The sequence below is a fragment of the Gymnoscopelus braueri genome (genome assembly GCF_963280865.1).
Source record: "Gymnoscopelus braueri genome assembly, chromosome: 1".
In the NCBI taxonomy this organism is placed as follows: domain Eukaryota; kingdom Metazoa; phylum Chordata; class Actinopteri; order Myctophiformes; family Myctophidae; genus Gymnoscopelus; species Gymnoscopelus braueri.
In genome coordinates this window covers 29,844,837-29,863,791 of record NC_137603.1, presented here as the reverse complement: position 1 = coordinate 29,863,791, position 18,955 = coordinate 29,844,837, and the positions used below count along the sequence as shown (strand labels likewise).

At 40.3% G+C, this 18,955-nt stretch overlaps 1 protein-coding gene across 2 annotated transcripts in view; it reads right to left on the bottom strand.

Moving 5' to 3' along the window:
• Positions 1–18,955, bottom strand: part of myo1ea (myosin IEa) — a 76,580-nt gene that overhangs the window by 31,527 nt on the left and 26,098 nt on the right. For both annotated transcript variants that reach the window (XM_080437644.1, XM_080437645.1), the window contains exons 5-10: positions 12,952–13,039; positions 9,471–9,560; positions 7,480–7,611; positions 5,381–5,515; positions 4,227–4,359; positions 551–747 (exon numbers count right to left, since the gene is read on the bottom strand). In XM_080437644.1, the coding sequence (XP_080293770.1) occupies positions 551–747; positions 4,227–4,359; positions 5,381–5,515; positions 7,480–7,611; positions 9,471–9,560; positions 12,952–13,039 (775 nt within the window). The remainder of the gene's footprint in view (positions 1–550; positions 748–4,226; positions 4,360–5,380; positions 5,516–7,479; positions 7,612–9,470; positions 9,561–12,951; positions 13,040–18,955) is intronic.

Here is an 18,955-nt window from a genome sequence, read left to right as displayed (position 1 = left end):
ACACAATTTTTAACTCAGATCTTTGCTTCCGGGGGGCATATTTTGATGGGGATCGGCGGCCAAAAACATATAATTTTGGTGGTCCTTGACAAGAAAAAGTCTGAGCACCACTTATAAAGCAACAACAGTTTTTCAGAAAAATGAAGACATTTGTTGAGACATTTGACAGTTACAAATATATATTCAAAGATTTGCACAAATTTTCAAGATTTTTGGTGCCGTGCTATGAGCTTGTATATCTGCTATTTTTGAATAGCCAAAGAAATCTAAAATGACAGAGATGTGTTCCCGGATGTAGGGATTGTGGGGTGAGCAGCACAGCTGAGTATGTGGGTTGCATCCATGAAAAATGCAAAACAGCTTATTCTGCTGTTGCTATTGACTCTTGCATGTTCCCTACAAATGGGCCACCATTCAAAAGGGGAAAAGAAACAGGCCTTACAATGTTATAAAAGTTATGGGCAAGAAGCATTATTAGCATAACAGAGATTATAATCTACCAAACTCCAAATCAACCAAATCTCCAGGATGTACACATGTGCAGTCATACCTCTACTAAGTAGTCAAAGACACGTGAGTGTAGGGCCTTGGAGAGCGCGTCGCGCGTGTAACACGCCTGCTCTACGTTCAGCGTCACGTCAATGGACTCCAGCGCATTGCCCCACTTGCTGTCCATCTTTCTACTGGTCAGCTTCTCCTTCAGACGTTTCTGGTCGATTCCCAGCAGGAAGGCGGGGAAGGCCAGGACTGTACAAAGAGCACAAAGAGCACAAAGCAACAGTGGTGAGAGGATTAAGCACTTGTCAATAGCCTGATATTCCGTGGTGGAAAAACTACTAAGATTTTGGTTTTAAAGCCCCCCAAAGACATGAAATCAGCATAATTGCCAATGTTTTGTTCAAGTTGTAGGCCTGCAGGTAGTAGGCTGGGCGAATGCAGCATATCCACCCGGAAATAACCTGCTACCCGTTTGTTTACTTTAGATGCTGTAGACTCTAAGTAAGGAAACGTTGTTTACTCCGATTGGGTGAGTCAACCATTCACCTGTTCCTCTGGCAACGACCTCTCATACCAACTTGAGGACGCACTAACTGCTGGAGCTGTCCAGTGACCGGACACAGACAGACTGATTTTGCTGCCAGCATATTGGATGAGTTATGGCTCTCAGTCTTTTGGTAAAATGCTGGGATTGTCCAAGGCTGCCATAGAACTTTTCTTCACTGACATCAACGCAGTTTAAGCAAATGTATCTAAAGTATATACTTCGCCATATGACGCATAGTGAAAATAGCCGATCTACAAGCTCACCTGTTGAAATGCGACGCATTGTGAGCTTGTATCTGGGGAACACATAGGTCGGGAGCGATGCAAGTCAGGAACAATGCAAGTTGGAAATGCATGCCCCACCTGGTTATGCAATACCCGTTGTACCCATTTGTCTGTCTGTGCCCCTTTTTTTACCCATGTGGAAATCTCTGTGTCTGTCTGTCTGTGTCGATTTTATGTCCATATATGGACAATTGGACATCTCTGTATCGGTCTGTCCATGTCCCTTTTATACCCATACTGTATATGGAGATCCTGATGTCATCAATATATGACCACATAATACCGGTCAAAGCCCACCGTCAACCAAATGACCCACAAGGCAATTTTAATATACAGATGATTTTTTTTATGTTCGCCTACAATGACATGTCAGAAATAGGGCCAGCAAGTTCAAGTGGTTAGTAATGCACCATTGTCATTGGATTGGACTGATCAATGGCAAACATCCATGAACAGACACATTTCTATTGTGTAGTCTCTTCACTCATATTTGTGGTCTATAATAGGGCACTAAAAGGTGAGCCATCATACCCTCACTGTCCAAACTAAATATCTTCTGGAAAGAATACAGACCAGACAAGTTTAGTATTACAGAGAACGCAGCACACTCCATCGACTGGGTTAGGCCCGTGAAAGAGGCTTGAGCAGGCCAAGGATCATTAGGCCTAACCTGGCATTGACATTGTCCCATGAGAGCGCCTCCCTGCATTATTACAGTGACTCACTTCCCCTTGAAGGAAATGGCTCTAAGGCCTGCAGTCCAGCAGTGTCTGGGAATGCATCACAATAGTGCAGTAGCCCACTTTTGGGAAGTTAGCATGAATAGCATATGACTGGACCTATTTATCAGCTGTGAAGCTGGGGCAGAGGCTTTGTGTTGCTATACTGCCACAAGCATAAAGGTATGGACTGATGCAAATGGACCGGAGGCTATTGAGTACCACATAGTGAACAAAATCAATGCTCAGATCTGAAGATGAACAACTCTGTGGGTCAGATTTCTTCAAAGATATGGCATAAGAAATGTATAGTGATAAATATTGTATGAGCTGCAGTGTACGCTTAATGGAGAAAAGGGCTTCTTTATTAATTATTCAAAATCTCACAACATCTGAGAAGTACTGGAATCAAACCACCTTAAACACAAACCTTAATTCAATTCCCAACAGAAAAATGGACAATACACCCCACAATGAAAACTAAAAACTAAAAAGAGAATAATGACACATTTTGATACCCTATCACAGACAAGTTCAAGCTCAAATTCATTTGGACACTAAATACAGTAGCTGTTCCAAACGTATGTATTTGTACAACGTGGCAGACTCAACATTTCGTTCAAGCGGAGATGAATCATGTATTTGTTCTGCTGAGTGTGAATTGATTTGTGTTGAGTTTTGTTTGGGGGGAAACACGTGGCTGGATAGGATGTGTGTAAGAAGCTCATAATGGCCTAGCCAGCGGAAAACATTTCGTGCGATATGTCGCTTGACGAAAATGATGAATATTCAACTGAAATTACGTCATTTTTGTTGAGAGAAAGGGCGGTGCTGCCAAGTATAAATGAGCCATAGAACACACGGCAGGGTAAGCACACAGGAAGTTAGACTGGAGGGAACAGGAAAGGCAGAGATTACAGAGCGGTGGTACTCCGTCTGCACACAACAGAATGTGGCTTTGTGGCCTGGCAAACCACAGTCTCACATGTAGTGTCGTCACTGGTTCTCAAAGTCTGGTCCGGGGAGAGCCAGTAGCCCAAATGGACCCTGACAGGTCTGTAACTCAGAAAGTGCACAAATGGTCCATTTGGTTAACTCTCCGAGTTAAAGAAACACTGAGGATTTTTCCAGTGTATAGATCTGCTATTTTCACTATTTCTGAAAATCGATCATTGTATTAACACATTCCATGCAAGACGTTAATCTCATAATGTACTCACCAGTGCCAACGTGTTATTGTTGTTTTTTTCACGTCGCCATAGACCTTGTTAAAATCCTTAAGATTGAGCTGTGCACTGTTTGTATACATCGGCGACATCTCACTGAATCTACCAGTGAAAACCACGTGTCAAACGGAGCTCCATTGTTGTAGTTAGAAGGGTTTACGTTAAAGGAGGAGTTCACCCAAAAAATTACTTATTTTCTATCAATTGCACACCCTATGAAGCCTTGAATCCATGGATTCTTTTTTGTTTTTGTCGCATTCCTAAGCTAATAATTTGATTCACGTCTCCTACCGGCTAATGTAACCGGTAGGAGACACAAAGTAGATTATTTGTGTCTCCTACCGGAAATACACACGGTCATCAAATTATTGTTTTAGGAATACCACAAAAACAAAAATAAATCCATGAAATCAAGGCTTCATGGGGTGTGTAATTGATAGAAAATAAGTAATGTTCTGGGTGAACTCCTCCTTTAAACAGTGATATGCGAGGAGAAAAAACTACAAGGAGAAAAATTTGTTTCAGTTTCGTCATTAGAACGAGGGCCGACGGGATCGGCAAAACCGGATCCCAAATAATTCTGTTTCCGGTGGTCAAACCGGAACCGGAAATGGATCAAAAAATTCCGAAAGTGCACTTTTGGTGATATCAACGCGAACCGGCGGTTCGCGTAGATCTACGCGATTGGCACGCTGCGGCTTTAAATAGGTTCGCGTAGATCTACGCGATTGGCATTCAATGTGTTAAAAGCGATAATTTAGATTCACTGTTGCACCTGTAATATTTACACATACCGTGTCAGAGAACTATGAGGTGTCAGTGTGAAAAAAAGCGTATAAAATAATGTATAATCGTAATCGAGGCAAAACTTTTAAATAATCGTGATATTGATTTGAAGCCATGTCACCCAGCCAAACTCTTGGTGCATCTGGGAGTATCTAAGGACACTTACACTCCTCGCTCTCCACAGCGGCGTAGTTCCCTGCCTCCCTGAAGTTGATGTTTCCGAGGTGGAGGACTCCAGCCACTATCTGCAGGACCAGGGGGCGGTCCGTCCCTGAGATGCCAATCACTTCCATGGCATGCTGGCAAAACAAAGGAAAAAAGCACACGTTAAACCGGGGGCTACATTATGTGTTTACTTACTCTCATAGTACCAAGCCAAGACGTCCTTTAATTACTCCCCTTGTGGTTTCACTTGGTAAACAAAAACAGGTGGAGGTGGTCTGAAGTGGAAAATGTAAGAGGATTTGGTAGAAAGACCAGCGTGCGGGCAAGAGAATGCTTTGTTGATGCATGAGCGAGAGCAGAACCGCATTAGGAGACCAGAGGGGAAGTGCAGTGGAAGGTTAAAAAGGCTTTTAACCTGAAGAAGATCCACATAGGATTGAAACGTTGTTGTTGTTGTTGTTGTTGTTGTTGACCCATTCAATCCGGGAACGCATCTGTGTCATTTTAGATTTCTTTGACTATTCAAAAATAGCAGATATACAAGCTCATAGCGCGCGTATTTTTTTAAAATCTTGAACATTTGTGCAAATCTATTTTTCAAAGCGAACATTTGTAACTCAAATCTTTGCTTCTGGGGGTCCCTGGAACGTAACATTTTGAGATGAGGGTCCGCGGCCAAATACGTATCTAAAAGTGTTTTCTAAATCCTAACAGCAACATCCTAATTGTTCATCCTAACTGTTGCTATCAGTGGTGCTCCAACTTTTCCATATTAAAGGACCCCCAAAATGATATATATTTGGCCGTGGACCCCCATCTCAAAATGTTGTTCCAGGGATCCCCAGAAGCACAGATCAGAGTTAAAAATGTTCGCTTTAAAACATATATATATTCAAAGATTTGCACAAATTATCCACGATTTTTAAAAAAATTGCCAAATAAATCTTAAAATGACACAGATGCGTTCCCGGTCTTAATGGATGAATAAAGTGGAGCAATACAGAAGCCCTTTCTTTCTGAATTATTTGACTGTTCTTGCAGTTTGGGCTCAGCACCAAGATAGAGGGATGTGCGTTAAAACCAGGGTCTTCAACGTTGTTGTTGAAGAGCCATGCATTAAACCATTTTTGAGTGTTTTAAACGGAGCAAACATACCACAGTCTCCTGGAAGTCACTCTTGTCGTTGATGTCGTCCACTTTGTAGGAACCAGACTGATTGAGGTAAGTGTAGTAATCCAGGCTGGTGATTCCTAAACTGCTCTTCTGCTCACTGCTGGCTCCTTCTATCAACTGCAACAAAGAAAGACTTTATTACACACCTGAAGAGCAGGAGTGAGGCCAGTGGCTTTCAAACTTTGTGTGTCACACCAATGGGCAAGTAAAAATCTCAAGGCATGCCTGTGTTCATAGCGAAAATAGCCAATATGGAAAACATTTATTAAATGTAATAATGATAATAATAAAAGCCACTGAAAACTCAAATTCTTTCCCCATTTGTACCCATTTTGTCCACCAATGGGCAAGTAAAAATCTGAAGGCACGCATGTATTCATAGCGAAAATAGCCAATCTGGAAAACATTTATCAAATAAAATAATGATAATAATAAAAGCCACTGAAACTCAAATTCTTTCCCTATTTGTACCCATTTTGTCCCATTCTAAATGTGGAATGTCTATTCCAGACATTCCACTTTGCATGTGAAGGAAGTTCTGTAATGGGAAGGATGAGCCATCGCATCCCTTCCAGGGACAGAGTTGTTCAGAAAGTAACAGCTTGACCATCATTCAGCTCTTAAACGATGGTCAAGCTGTTCTTACCGAAATTCAGTAGCCAAATCGATGCTGTCGGGCAGAAACCTTGTATCTCCATATTCACGTTTGTTCATAAATTAATGCACTACTTCGTCATACTACAGTGTCACGCAAAAGTAGCAAAAATAAAAATAAGCTCACAATGCATGACTAGGGTAACCGGAAGACTCGCCCAAAAACACGCTCGCCCCCATTTTTTTTCGCGGGCCAGCGGTTCTTGTATTCTTGTATTTGTTTTACTGAGGATAAGGTTAGAAATAAGTTTAGGGTTAGGCATAGTTTTACTGAGGTTAAGTTTAGGAATAAGGTTAGGTTTTGACACCGTTTTACTGAGGTTACGTTTAGGAATAAGGTTAGGTTTGTTTAGGCATAGTTTACTGAGGTTACGTTTAGGAATAGCAGGTGAATACCACCGGATTTGCCTCGGAGCGACTGTGTTTTGGGGCGAGCGTGTTGGTATTCATGAATTGTGAAAGTGAACGTAGCTAAGTGTTGTAAGTAACCATATGCTGTGTACACAGGTGGTATGTTCCTTTAAGTTGATGGCAGGCTGAGCGTGCCGGCAAGGAGTGATGGGATTGTTCTCTTGTTTACTTTCTGTGCTGGTATAGAGGGAAAGCGGTCACACTAAAAAGAGTGATATTTGTTGTTACTATGGGTGGTACAGAAGTTAGAACACTGGCTGTTCACGTGAATTTATTGAATCTATTTTTGTTATTAAATCACCAGTTCTTCAGCACGCTCTCCTTCTTTCATTAATAATAGAAGAAAGGATAGAAAGATTATTCCGGGAAGGAAGAGGAAGGCGGTTATAGTGAGTCTGTTGGTTTTATAAATATTTAGCCAATGAAAAGCATTAACAAGAGCTTCTGACTATAATAATAACTACATCGGAATCACTGGAACGCACGTTCTTTTTTCCATTTCCTGAAAACAACACAAGGTTTCCACTGACAGCAAGGACATGATGTCCTCAACGTCTCTCACATGGCCTCTGATCTATCTGTGGTCCACTGTCCTTCAGTCCATGACAATTCCAACTCAGAAACTACTTCACTCCTATATACACTGTAGACCGGGGCTCTATACTTGGTTCGCTACTATTTTCCACTAGTCCAAATCTCATGGCCGAAAATAGCCGATCTGCAAGCTCACAGCGCTTCATCACGATGCATTGTGAGCATGTAGATCTGATAATTTGGGCGAATGTTTGCGCCAGAATAGGGACGCTAGGGTTCATGTGATTAAGATTGTTCGTGGATGTGTTATTATGTCACAGATATCCGTGTTCCTACACCAGTGTACTTTTACTCAAGTAACATTTTGAATACAGGCCTTTTAATTGTAACAGAGCATTTATACGTTGTGGTATTGCTACATTTACTGAAGTAAATGATCAGATGACTTCTTCCACCACCGTCCTACAGCCACAATGCCTCACCTGATAGAATATATGGAAACTCCTCTCTCCTGGATTCCTCATGACAACGCGGGACTTCTCCAGCAGAAAGTTGGAGATCTTCCCTCCGTCTACTTCCCCACCGGAGCTGAACTGGATCTCAAAGTATTTTCCCTGGAGGATGAGAGTGTGGAAGATGAAACCCAAAACTAGGGCTGGGCCCACAACGCGTCACATTGCGACGCCTTGTGTGCTGTAGATCTGCTATTTTTTATATTTTTTGGTACGCCGCCCACCATTGTACAATTAAGTATATTTTTAGTTAATTTAAAGAAATGTATTCAATTTTTTTTTCGTGTTGATTTGTTGATATTTAAGAAAAAAATAAAAGAAGAAAAAAACCTGCTTCTCGATTATTCAAATAACCTACATGAGCAATATTAAGCTTAATATATTTATATTTATTTATTGGTTCTAAATATCAGTTTCGATATATTTTCAGTTAATTGCCCAGCCCTATACCTTAAAGAGTGGGGTAATAATGTCAAGGTCTGTACCAAGGGCGTACGCCTGCAGGCCACGCGTGCGTGCGTGTGTGTGTGCGTGAAGACCTGCCCCCGTTTTCTGTCTAGCTCTGCCCTCCAAATAAGTCTGTAATGTAGGAATATATAATCCAGTCCCAGTCAAACTGTGGGCTGCCGCTGCAGTGAGTGCACTTTTTAATCCAAAAGGACTCTATTGAAAGTACAGTATAGTCATGTTGTCATGCCAACAGAGGCAAACTTAATTTATTTCCCCACACAAGACAAAAAAAAACATTCCCTAAGATTTGTTGTGCAAGTCCTGACGAGGTAAATTCTCAGCAATATAATGTTTGCCCTTAATTCTATGTCAGCGCTAACCAACTCCCTTTGTAAGCAGTGTAGTAGTATATGTGCCTCAGCGGTTCTGGAGTGTGCTTCCCACTCTTTGTGTACACCGTGTCCTTACAGCACTATTCTGGTTAACCAGGGCCCACATCATTCACAAAGTCCTGAGCTAAGAAAATAACAAAAAAGGAAAAACTTTAAGCGTAAATGTTGTTTTTCCAAAAGTCTGGGCTCGAAGCCAAAGCTAGGTCACAAAAGTTGTTTTTGAGTTAAGTATGTAGCAATGCTGTAGATCTGTCTTTGAGTAAAGCAGCTGAAGCAATACAATGTGACTTAATATTTATAATATAACGTGAAAGCTACTGGCGGTGTTGATAGCACATGGTCTTTACAGGTCCCTTGGTTTAACCACTTAAGACTTTACTGTAAATCGTCACTATCGGGCAGAAACCTTGTATCTCCGTATTTCAACGTATTTTTTTCCGTGAATTCATGCTCTACTTAATCGTAAGTGTCGTGCAAAAGTAGCAGAAATAGCCTATCTACAAGCTCACAACCTGTCACGATGCCACGCGTTGTGAACTTGTAGATCTGCTATTGCCGCTATTTTGGAAAGAAATTGAGTATTCAAGTTAAAGTGGTCACGTACGTCGGTAAATCGTATACATATTGAACCAATGACAAGTATTAACAACTAAATAACAACTGTATCGGATCCATTGAAACTTTCCTGAAAAGTAGCAGTTTTGGACAGACATTCCTTGTCATAAGACGAACAGTGAAAATAGCCGATATACGAGGTTGTAGATCTGCTATTTTGTGCGTAGTTTAGAAAAGTACCTATAACCTATAATGACATGCCCAAAATAGGGACGGCAGGTTGAAAGTAGATGAATAAGCTTTGTGATAAAGTCATGTTCAAAATGTGGATCCCCAGAGAGAAACAGTCGGAAAACCACGTCTGTAATTCACTACAGTATTCTCTCCCCCTTCTTTCCCTCTCCCTGCATTCTATTTGAAGTGAACATTCTTATGTTTGTTTTGGTTCACGACAAAACCGTTTCAAATCGGGCTAGGGCAAAAGTCAAGGCCCAATTCCCAAACAGTAAAAACACAAATAAGAAAGGAAGAACAGCACAAAAGTGAAAAAAGAAAAAGCCTTACAAATCTGCTGGAGTTGTTGTTCCTCACGGTCTTGGCGTTTCCGAAGGCCTCTAACAAGGGGTTGGACTGTAGGATGATGTCTTTGACATGCTGTGTGGGGACAGACGTAGAAGGTGAGACGTTAGCTTCAGCGTCTATTAGGTAGGGCTGAGCAATTCACTCAAAATATATCAAACCTATATTTAGAACCAATAACCTCACTTCTCAATTAAATAATGGAGAAGCAAGGTTTTTTTTAATATTATTTCCAATGAATTGACAAAAAATAGATTTTTCATAATTGACTAAATGTATTAGTCTGATATACCTCTTAAGGCCTCCAGTATATTATATTTAGTTGTACAATGGTGGCATACAAAAATAATTTAAATAGCTGATCTACAAGCTCACAAAGCATCACAAGGTGACAAGTTGTGAGCTTGTAGATCTGCTATTCTTTTATAATCGTTTTTTATAATAATTATCGTAGTCGAGGCAAAAGTAAATAATATTAGAAATAATCCTAATACTAATTGTGATATTGATTTGAAATCACATTGCCCAGCCCTACTATTAGGTGATGTACACTACAGGCAGACATACACACTATACCCCCACACCCTTCACGGCAGGTCCATGTGTACACAACATGTCTGGAACTTCTCACAAACAGACATGAATGAACAACACACACGCACACGCACACACACACACACACGCACACGCACACGCATATGCACACACACACACACACACACACACACGCGCGTCTGGAGAACATTATCTTTCCCATGAGCCATCTGCATGTCAGAAACACATGAGTTTTAAATCAGCACGCTGACTGTGATATTCTATTCTCCCTTCCATTATTGTACACAGAAGTGGGGTGGTAGTATTTCCTGGAATCTTTTGCATTCCTGAACTTTTGTCCTTTAGGAAAGGAAAACAGAAGTAGCGCAGTTCAACTTAGGAACTATTTTTACAGTATAGCATAGCAGTAAACTATCCAGAAACAGCCCTGGCAAAAATGGCACGGTTCATCATACTTGTGTTGGGTACTATTAATACCGTCTTAAGAAGAGACAAAGGGTCAGAATAATACAATAGCCACCTTCGTTTAATCAAACCATAGACATACATTTCTTACTAAAAAGGAGATTTTGATAATGTGCTTTAGAAACACACACATTATTTCCTTTACCCAGTATTATTATCACACTGAGGAATCTTTAAATGATGAATATGATTTCTGGACGTGGAGATGAAACATATTGTGATACCAGTATCCCTGAGTAACTATTTAGACTAAAAGCAGCTATATTGACTTTGAACCATGAGCCATGTGTAATATTCTCCGGGTGGAAAATAACTCTAGCTGACAATGACTAACAGTCATCAGACTGGAGGCCTTTTCCTAATCCACGTCTGATCCTTAGACACTGGAAATGGTAAGGCCTATATAGTGTTATGGGCTGAATGTGGAGGAGAGGGGTGGCTTCTGCACCGGGACATCTGCTGATCGGTAGGGTGCCAGATGGCTGCTGAGGGGGTTGGGTGAGTAGGGTGCAAGAAGAGGCTTCTGATGGACTTATAATAGGTGAAAAAGTGGTGGGAAAAGTACTCAAATGTTTTACTTAAGTAAAAGTATCAATACGGCAATGTAGAAATACTCTGTTACAAGTTAAAAGTCCGGAATTCAAAATGTACTTGAGTAAAAGTACAAAAGTATTGGCATCAAAATGTACTTGAAAAGTAAGAGTACTCATTAGGTAGAATGTCCCATTTCAAGTTCTCAAATGTATAAAAATCTTTATCAACAAATGGAGACAAATGGCTGAAATGTATATAGGGCTTAAATGGTTAATGTATGTTTTGTGATAATAATAAAAATTCTACAAAGTAAATAGTAACTAAAGTTTTCAAGTACAAGTACAACAAAAAGTTTAAAAAAATACCTCAACATTTTACTGAAGTACAGTACTTGAGTAAATGTACTTAGTTACTTTTTACACCACTGGTGAATGGGAAATAGAATGGTTGGCAAAGACAATGGGATCGTTTCAAGTCTCGCTTTATGCCGGTCTGTCCTCACATCACACATGGCCATGAATCTGTGACTGACGTCAGCCAATCAAAATTCACCAGAAGTCACAAAACATTTCACATTACAGTGTGTAGATGGACATAATGTGACATTCCATAAGGTATATTCCTGTGTTAAGACCCATTTTTAAAGACAATTATTATGCTATAACCATGTGTCCCACTACTGACTGTTTATTGAATGTTATTGTGTTAAAACGGTTTGTCTTAAGCCTAACAACAGGTGTCAATGTAATTATAAGGTCAATATAATTAGAAGATGGAGCAACAGGCTTAATGTAGGCCTATATGAGGTGATTGGGTCTTTTAAATGTTAGATCACTCTCAAATGAATGATTTTATTGCTTCCACCAAGCTTAATTTTATGTTTTTGACAGCAATGTGTTTAAAACATGCCGATGGTAGTCAAATTACAGAATTATACTCTCTTTTTTATGAGTGTTTTAGTTAGCCCAGACAAATTGGTCGTGGTGGGGTGCAGCTGTTGTTTTTGATAAGCATTTTAAATGCTGCCTCATTACTGCTACATCTCAAATTGTTACTAAACTCAAGCTTTCAATCTTCTTTTTAAAAGGCTAACATTTTGAACTCAAATCTTTGCTTCTGGGGGTCCCTGGCACAACATATTTTCAGGTGGGGGTCCGCGGCCAAATACGTATCAATTTGGGGGTCCTTGGCACGAAAAGGTTTGAGAACCACTGCTCTATGATACTTACCTATGAGAGAATATTCCTAGTTAGCTATTTGAATACTGTAGATGGTTCCTCTAACTCTTTGGCTATTGACTTTTTATCATTCAATATCATTTTGGCCTGAAATAACTCTGGGTCTTTCACACAACTGTGGGCATATCTTAGACTTAATATTTGCATACATATCTGCTCCCTAAACCAGATAGATCTCTGCGGGTCTGATTATTTGTGCATAATATAAAATAAATGATTCAAGTGATTGGGATGTGACGAATCAGGAAAGATCACACTGTGACTGATAAGACCGAATCAGGAAAGTGTAAATATTACTATACTTGCGTCAACATTTTAGGACGGCAATGTTATGAATGACATTTTTTAATTTTCTAATTTTTATCCCTAAGCCAAAAGCTGAAAATAGTCAATCTACAAGCTCAGAGCTTGTAGATCGGCTATTTTCGGCCCGTGACAAGTATAAATCAGACATAACTCCAAATCCTAAACCTCATCTCTAAATGCCAAATCCTAACCTGAATCATTTCCTCATTGTAAGCCTAAATCTGCCTCTGGGCATGTACTAATCTACTTATACATTTGCTCCTCAGAACTATAGTATTACACGCACGCACACGTGCACACACACACACACACACACACACACACACACACACACACACACACACTCTTTTACACTGTGTTCTTCTCACCTGTACTCGAGGTCCTCCTCCAGACACTCTGGAGATGTAGCCCATGATGTATTTAGCTGCCACAGTCTTCCCTGCACCACTCTCTCCACTGGAAAACAAACAGACCAGAGAGCTTTAAGAGGAGGTCTCCTTGATGTTCAATCCGACACCATTGTTTGCCAACGCTCGCTTTACTGATTAAACCGTACATACTTCTTAAGTTTGTAGGTCAAATGGTGAAAATACATTATCTACAAGTTTACCATGTGTTGAAATAATATTGATTTGAAGTCGTATCACCCAGCCCTAGATATGACCTCTTCCTTACATACACACAAACTTTTACTTGTGTAAGAGTACAAACGTATTGGCATCAATATGCATACAGTACCAAAGTAAATGTACTCTTTTTAGTACTTTTTTCTTTTTTCAACATCTTGTCAAACGTTTAAGGCGATCCGCAAGCTCATTGCGACTCGAGGTTGTGAGTTTGTAGATCGGCCATCTTTGAATAGCCAAAGTATAAAATTAGGATTTACGTGGTTAATGTATGTTTTGTAATAATAATCCAAATCTGCAAACTAGTAACTAAAGCTGTCAAAAACAAATTGTCAGGCATGTAGCGGAGAAGTAAAAAGTATCGAAAAGGGAAATACTCAAGTAAAGGAAAAGTACCTCAAAAGTGTACTTACACTAGTAAATACATACAGTAAATGTACTTAGTTACTTTCCACCATTGACCCAATGTTTCTTAGTAGTGGTGGTGACATTCAGGGCACACCAGCTACACCGTTGTGTGTAAAAACTCTATGAGGGTGGCCGTTTATAAAACACTGGAACCAGCATGCCTGGCACCCAAACTTGCACTTACTGTACTATTGCTAATTCACTTATTTTGTCCATTTTAACATTCAGCCGAACAGGAACTGACTTCTTCCATGCATGCTTTGTACAGCAGGTAATCTAAGCTGAGCTGAGTTCAGTTCATAAGAAGTGCTGTAGTAGATACTGTAGCTTGTTCACAGTTGTATTGTTTGTAACATTTGCATACCTTATATTAGAAATTAATTTTGAGGTGTGCCTGGCAGCTTAGCCGTTCCTGGCAGCTGGCAGCTTAGCCAGACCATAATATGGTCTAGAAGTCAGTTTATGGAAACAAATAAAACAATAACCTGTGTCCCAATGGAGCCAATGTAGTTTTTATTTAGTCACAAGCTCTTGTAAATACTTTCTCTCTTGGTTAAATATTTGTATAACCCACCCTTGTTGGAAATCGTGAAAATATCAGATCCATATAATTCACAACGACACAAACACAGCGACCCATTGAAAGCTTGTAGATCTATTTGAATTACTTTTGAGTGACACTGTTGTATGTCGAAGTAGGGCATTCTTTTATGGGAAAACATGGAGATACAAGGTTTCAGTCCGACAGTAAGGATATTATGCTCCTAGTGAGTGTGAGGACATGAGTTTGAATCCGACCGCCGTCTTGTCTCGCATGTCTCCATCTCTCTGCCCTCGGTTTCCCATCTCTCTACACTCACTGACCCATCTGAAGTCAAACATAAACATGTCAAAAATGTATACATCTTTTTTTTCTTTTGACAAAGAAAATAAATTCATTGAGAAAATCTGGGATCTCTCAAGTTGCATTGTGCGTATTATTGTTATACTAAAACTATTTAGCCTCAGAAGGCATCATAAGCTAAACATTATTTGCATGCCAGACAGACCCAGTATTTTTTGCAAAAATTCTTTCTATTAAGCCGATCAACAGGCCCACAAGACCTGCTATTTATTCATAATTACACGCCCAAAATAAGGACGCCATGGATAAAGTGCTTAAAGGGATAGTTCACCCCTAAAATGACTTTTTTTCTATCGATTAGTCACCCCATGGAGACTTGAATTCATGGATATTTCTTTGTTTTTGTCCCATTCCTAAGCCAATAATTTGATGACCGGCAGTGGTTCCGGTAGGAGACACATAGAGTCTCCTTTGTGTCTCCTACCGGAACTGCTGCCTACCGGTACGCTAGTCATCAAATTACTGGCTTAGGAATGCGACAAAAACAAAATACAAATACTTTTAGGGGGGGAACTATCCCTTTAAGGGTATATCACAGTCAGTAATGATTGGTGCCCACTCTTCTGAAAGATAATGTGACACAATGAAATGGGCTGGAATTAGCATTTTGTACAATGACGACAACTTCCAATAACACACACGGTTGTGTTTTACAGCACTTAATACGTCAACTTCAGACAAACCGCACTCATGACTTCATCATAATTCACTTTATTTCCCCTTTGATGCAAAACTAGGTGAAATCCCAGCTTCTGACTGCATATGCAGAAACTCCACTTCCTGTGTCAACGCTAAAGTCTTTTTTGGCTCATGTAAGCAAATCCCACCTCAGAAACAAAACAAGTTAAATCTATCTAGGAGGAGGGATGCTGTACGCCAGTCATAACATTCAACATGCTTTGTCACATTTAGTTTCTTTTCTTTTTCTGTCTCTGCTCAGCCTACACATGTCTTTTTCTTCCTTCCCTTTCACTTTGCCAGGGTGCTAGTTAATTTCACATAATGTGGTTTGGACGTGGATGTCAGTGCAGTGTGTTTTTATTCTGTGTCTTGAATGGGCGTCAGGTTGGTAATGCCTCTCTGAGAAACCACTAGAGCCCTTTTTGGGTCCAATGCCGATCCTGATTTTGGACAGACTGATGTTTTAAAGACGAGCTGAAATTAATATATTTTCCCACACTTTTAGACCATATCCATGGTCATAATGAAGATATAATTAGTGTTTTACAAAAGTCGGCCTCCTGGTGGTGCTATTAAAGGCAGATGTGAAAAATGCAGGGCATAGGTTTTTCCTTGGCCTCTAGGGAGTGTGCGTGCAAAGATTCACGCAGATCAGTGCAGTTATAGGTAAAAACACAAATCGGCCTGTTATAGCGCCACCATGAGGCTGATTTGAAAAAAATAAAGTGCCATTTATTTCTCGGAATGTGGGGGGAATGTGCGTGCAAAATTTCACGGAAATCGCATGCTGCGTTGATGATTTGAGGTGTTTTGTTCAAAACGGACCAATCCTGCAAACTTTGGAAGCCAATCTTAGCAAATCAGGATGGAATATGAAAAATCAGACAGATCAGTCTTTATCACATGACTATAGAGATACTGTGTACCGATTTGCGTGAGGTATGGATACATTTGTAGGAGTAATATAAAAAATTTTTTGTGCAAAAATCGGCCTCCTGGTGGCGCTATACATAAAACCCCAGGGAGTGTGCGTGCACAGTTTTGCTGCAATCGGGCCAACGGTGCCGGAGATGAGCTGCTCACACAGACGGACACACGGACGGACGGACAGGGTGCAAAACATAGTATCTGCCACGCCTTCGGCCTGGAGGAGACAAAAATAGCTGATCTAAAAGCTTTGGAAGCTTGCAGATCAAACGTTTTTATCCTGTCCTGAAGGAGCGTAAGGTTGGTAATGTCTTTCTGAGAAACTACAGCTGCACTGTTAAAGGTTAAAGGTTACCAGCCCATTCCATCTGGAACCCCCAATCTGCACTGAAAAATCCTCAATATTAATTTAACTCTGAGAGTACTCTCCAGAGTTACAGACCCGAAAGGGTCCATTTGGGACCCGAACCCGACATTGAGAACCAGCGCGTTATACAGCAAGTCTCCCTATACCATCATACATCTCATTACGCAACATTTCCAGGTAGAAGCTGTCGACACAATGGGTTATTCTCTATTCATCTTTGTCTCAGGCTTTCATTGTCAGAGAAACCTCCTGAGTTCCATGTGCAAACAGTGGCAATGCAGCTGGAATGAAGTTATTGTTTCGTTTTGTTTTTCTGTTCAGGCTGTGGCTGGAATTTGAATCACATCCTATTTTGAGTCTCCTGGGGGGGCTAGTCCCATTATTGTAGCATTCAGATGCTAAATACATTGTCAACTTCCTCAAATGATTTATTGCCCAAACATGGTAATAAGTTAAACCACATTGTGTGGAATACAGAGAGGTTGTGTAATTAACTTCGATAAATCATTACTTGCATCATCTATATGAGCGATATGCATGTTGAAAAGTGACTTTCAGCACTGGCAGTTTCTAATCTGAGGTATCATGTGGTCCAGGGAAATTGAAGTATATAAATGTGCATGTATGTTCACATGTACAGGTCCCTTCCAAGAGCCCCACTACAAAGTTGTGGTGTGTTTATTTTTGCACGTGAATATATATTATGAGTTATGTGGTAACATCTTTGTTTAAAGTCCAATATCACAATCCAAGAATCCAGAAACAGATGTGAACATGAGAATGGGAATACTTGATTATTGTCAAATTTCCTGACACAACTAAAAACTATAAAAAAGGTACAAAGACCTCCTCGGTTTTATCAGCGCAAGGCAGGCCGCACAAAGAGCTAAACAACAAAGGCACCTCAGCCTGGAAGAGAGTGTTTATTTAAGTGTTAAGTGTATTTATTTGCCAAGTACATTCACACATACCCGGAAATTGTCCGCTGCATTTAAGCCATCCTAATCTCCAGCGGCCGGGGAACAGCTCTTTTGCCAGTGCCTTTTGGTGAAAGACCTCCAGGAGCATATACTACTATACCTATTAATGTACATGTCTTTTGGTGCATGGGACAAAACCCACGTTGAACACGCAAACTCCTCACAGAAAGGCCACAGGCAGCTCCCTGTGGGATTCAAACCCAGGACCTTGCTGCAACAGTACTAACCACTGAGCAGCCATGCCACCTGTGTTACCTCAGTGTGTGTGTTGTTTTTAACTTTTCTTGTACATAAAACAGATGCATAACATTAGGGGTGGGACGATATGGGTACCTCACGATACGATATGTATCACGATATTAGGCCCACGATAACAATATATATCACGATATCTGAAAATGCCGATATATTGCGATATCACGATATATTGCATGAAATTTCACCAACGATATATCACGATATCTGAAAATATCGATATATTGCGATATCACGATATATTGCATGAAAATTCACCAACGATATATCACGATAGTCCTTGTATTCAATTCATAAACACATAAAATAGCACCAAACAGTTCAAAATCATCATTACACAAATACAGAGTAGGAAAAACAACGTATCACAAACTTAAAAAAAAAAAAAAAATCTTTTTTTTTATTTTATTTTTTTAATATCGATATTTTCCGGGAGGATATCGATTATTTATCGCGGGAGAAAGTATCGCGATATATCGATATATTGATATATCGTCCCACCCCTACATAACATATAATAGGAGAAGGGGCCCCAATACTTGTGATACATCAGTACTACTACAGTAGTAGCCCAGCGTTTCATACATAGATATACACAGTATACACGCAGACATTACATTGGCCACTACAGTGCATTGGAGAGATGGGTCAACACGCCCGCCATATTGGACAGGGCAAGCTGCACTTCAAATGCCAGACACGTAGTAGTTATGTGGTGATACAGGATACTTGGTGGAGGGGAAAGGAACTACACTGCTCAAAATAATTAAGGGAACACTTTGATCCCTTAATTCTTTTGAGCAGTTTTTGTTAGCTGTATGTACACAGTTCATGGAAACTCAAAATAATTAAGGGATCAAAGTGTTCCCTACATTTCTTTGAGCAGTGTAGTTGGAATAACGTGTTCCTTCCACGCGCTACGTCCAACCGGGGAAATTCCCCCCTGTCAGGTGATAAGAAGCGGCTTGCCAGCTCCTCATGCATGGGCTCTCCCTAGGCTGGCAGAGGGAGAGTAGTGCCCAGGATTACATAGGCAATTGGCACTGGGTGAAAAGAATGGGTTACAAAATTGTGGGGGGGAAAAAGGCTACTTGGTTAAATTAAAAATGAGAGTTTTTATACCAAAATACCTTATCTTACATCGATAGTAACAGTAACAACGAAAAGTTTTAGTCTCCACTCTCCAGGTACAGTATATGACTAAGAAATATTTCTTGTAGTGGA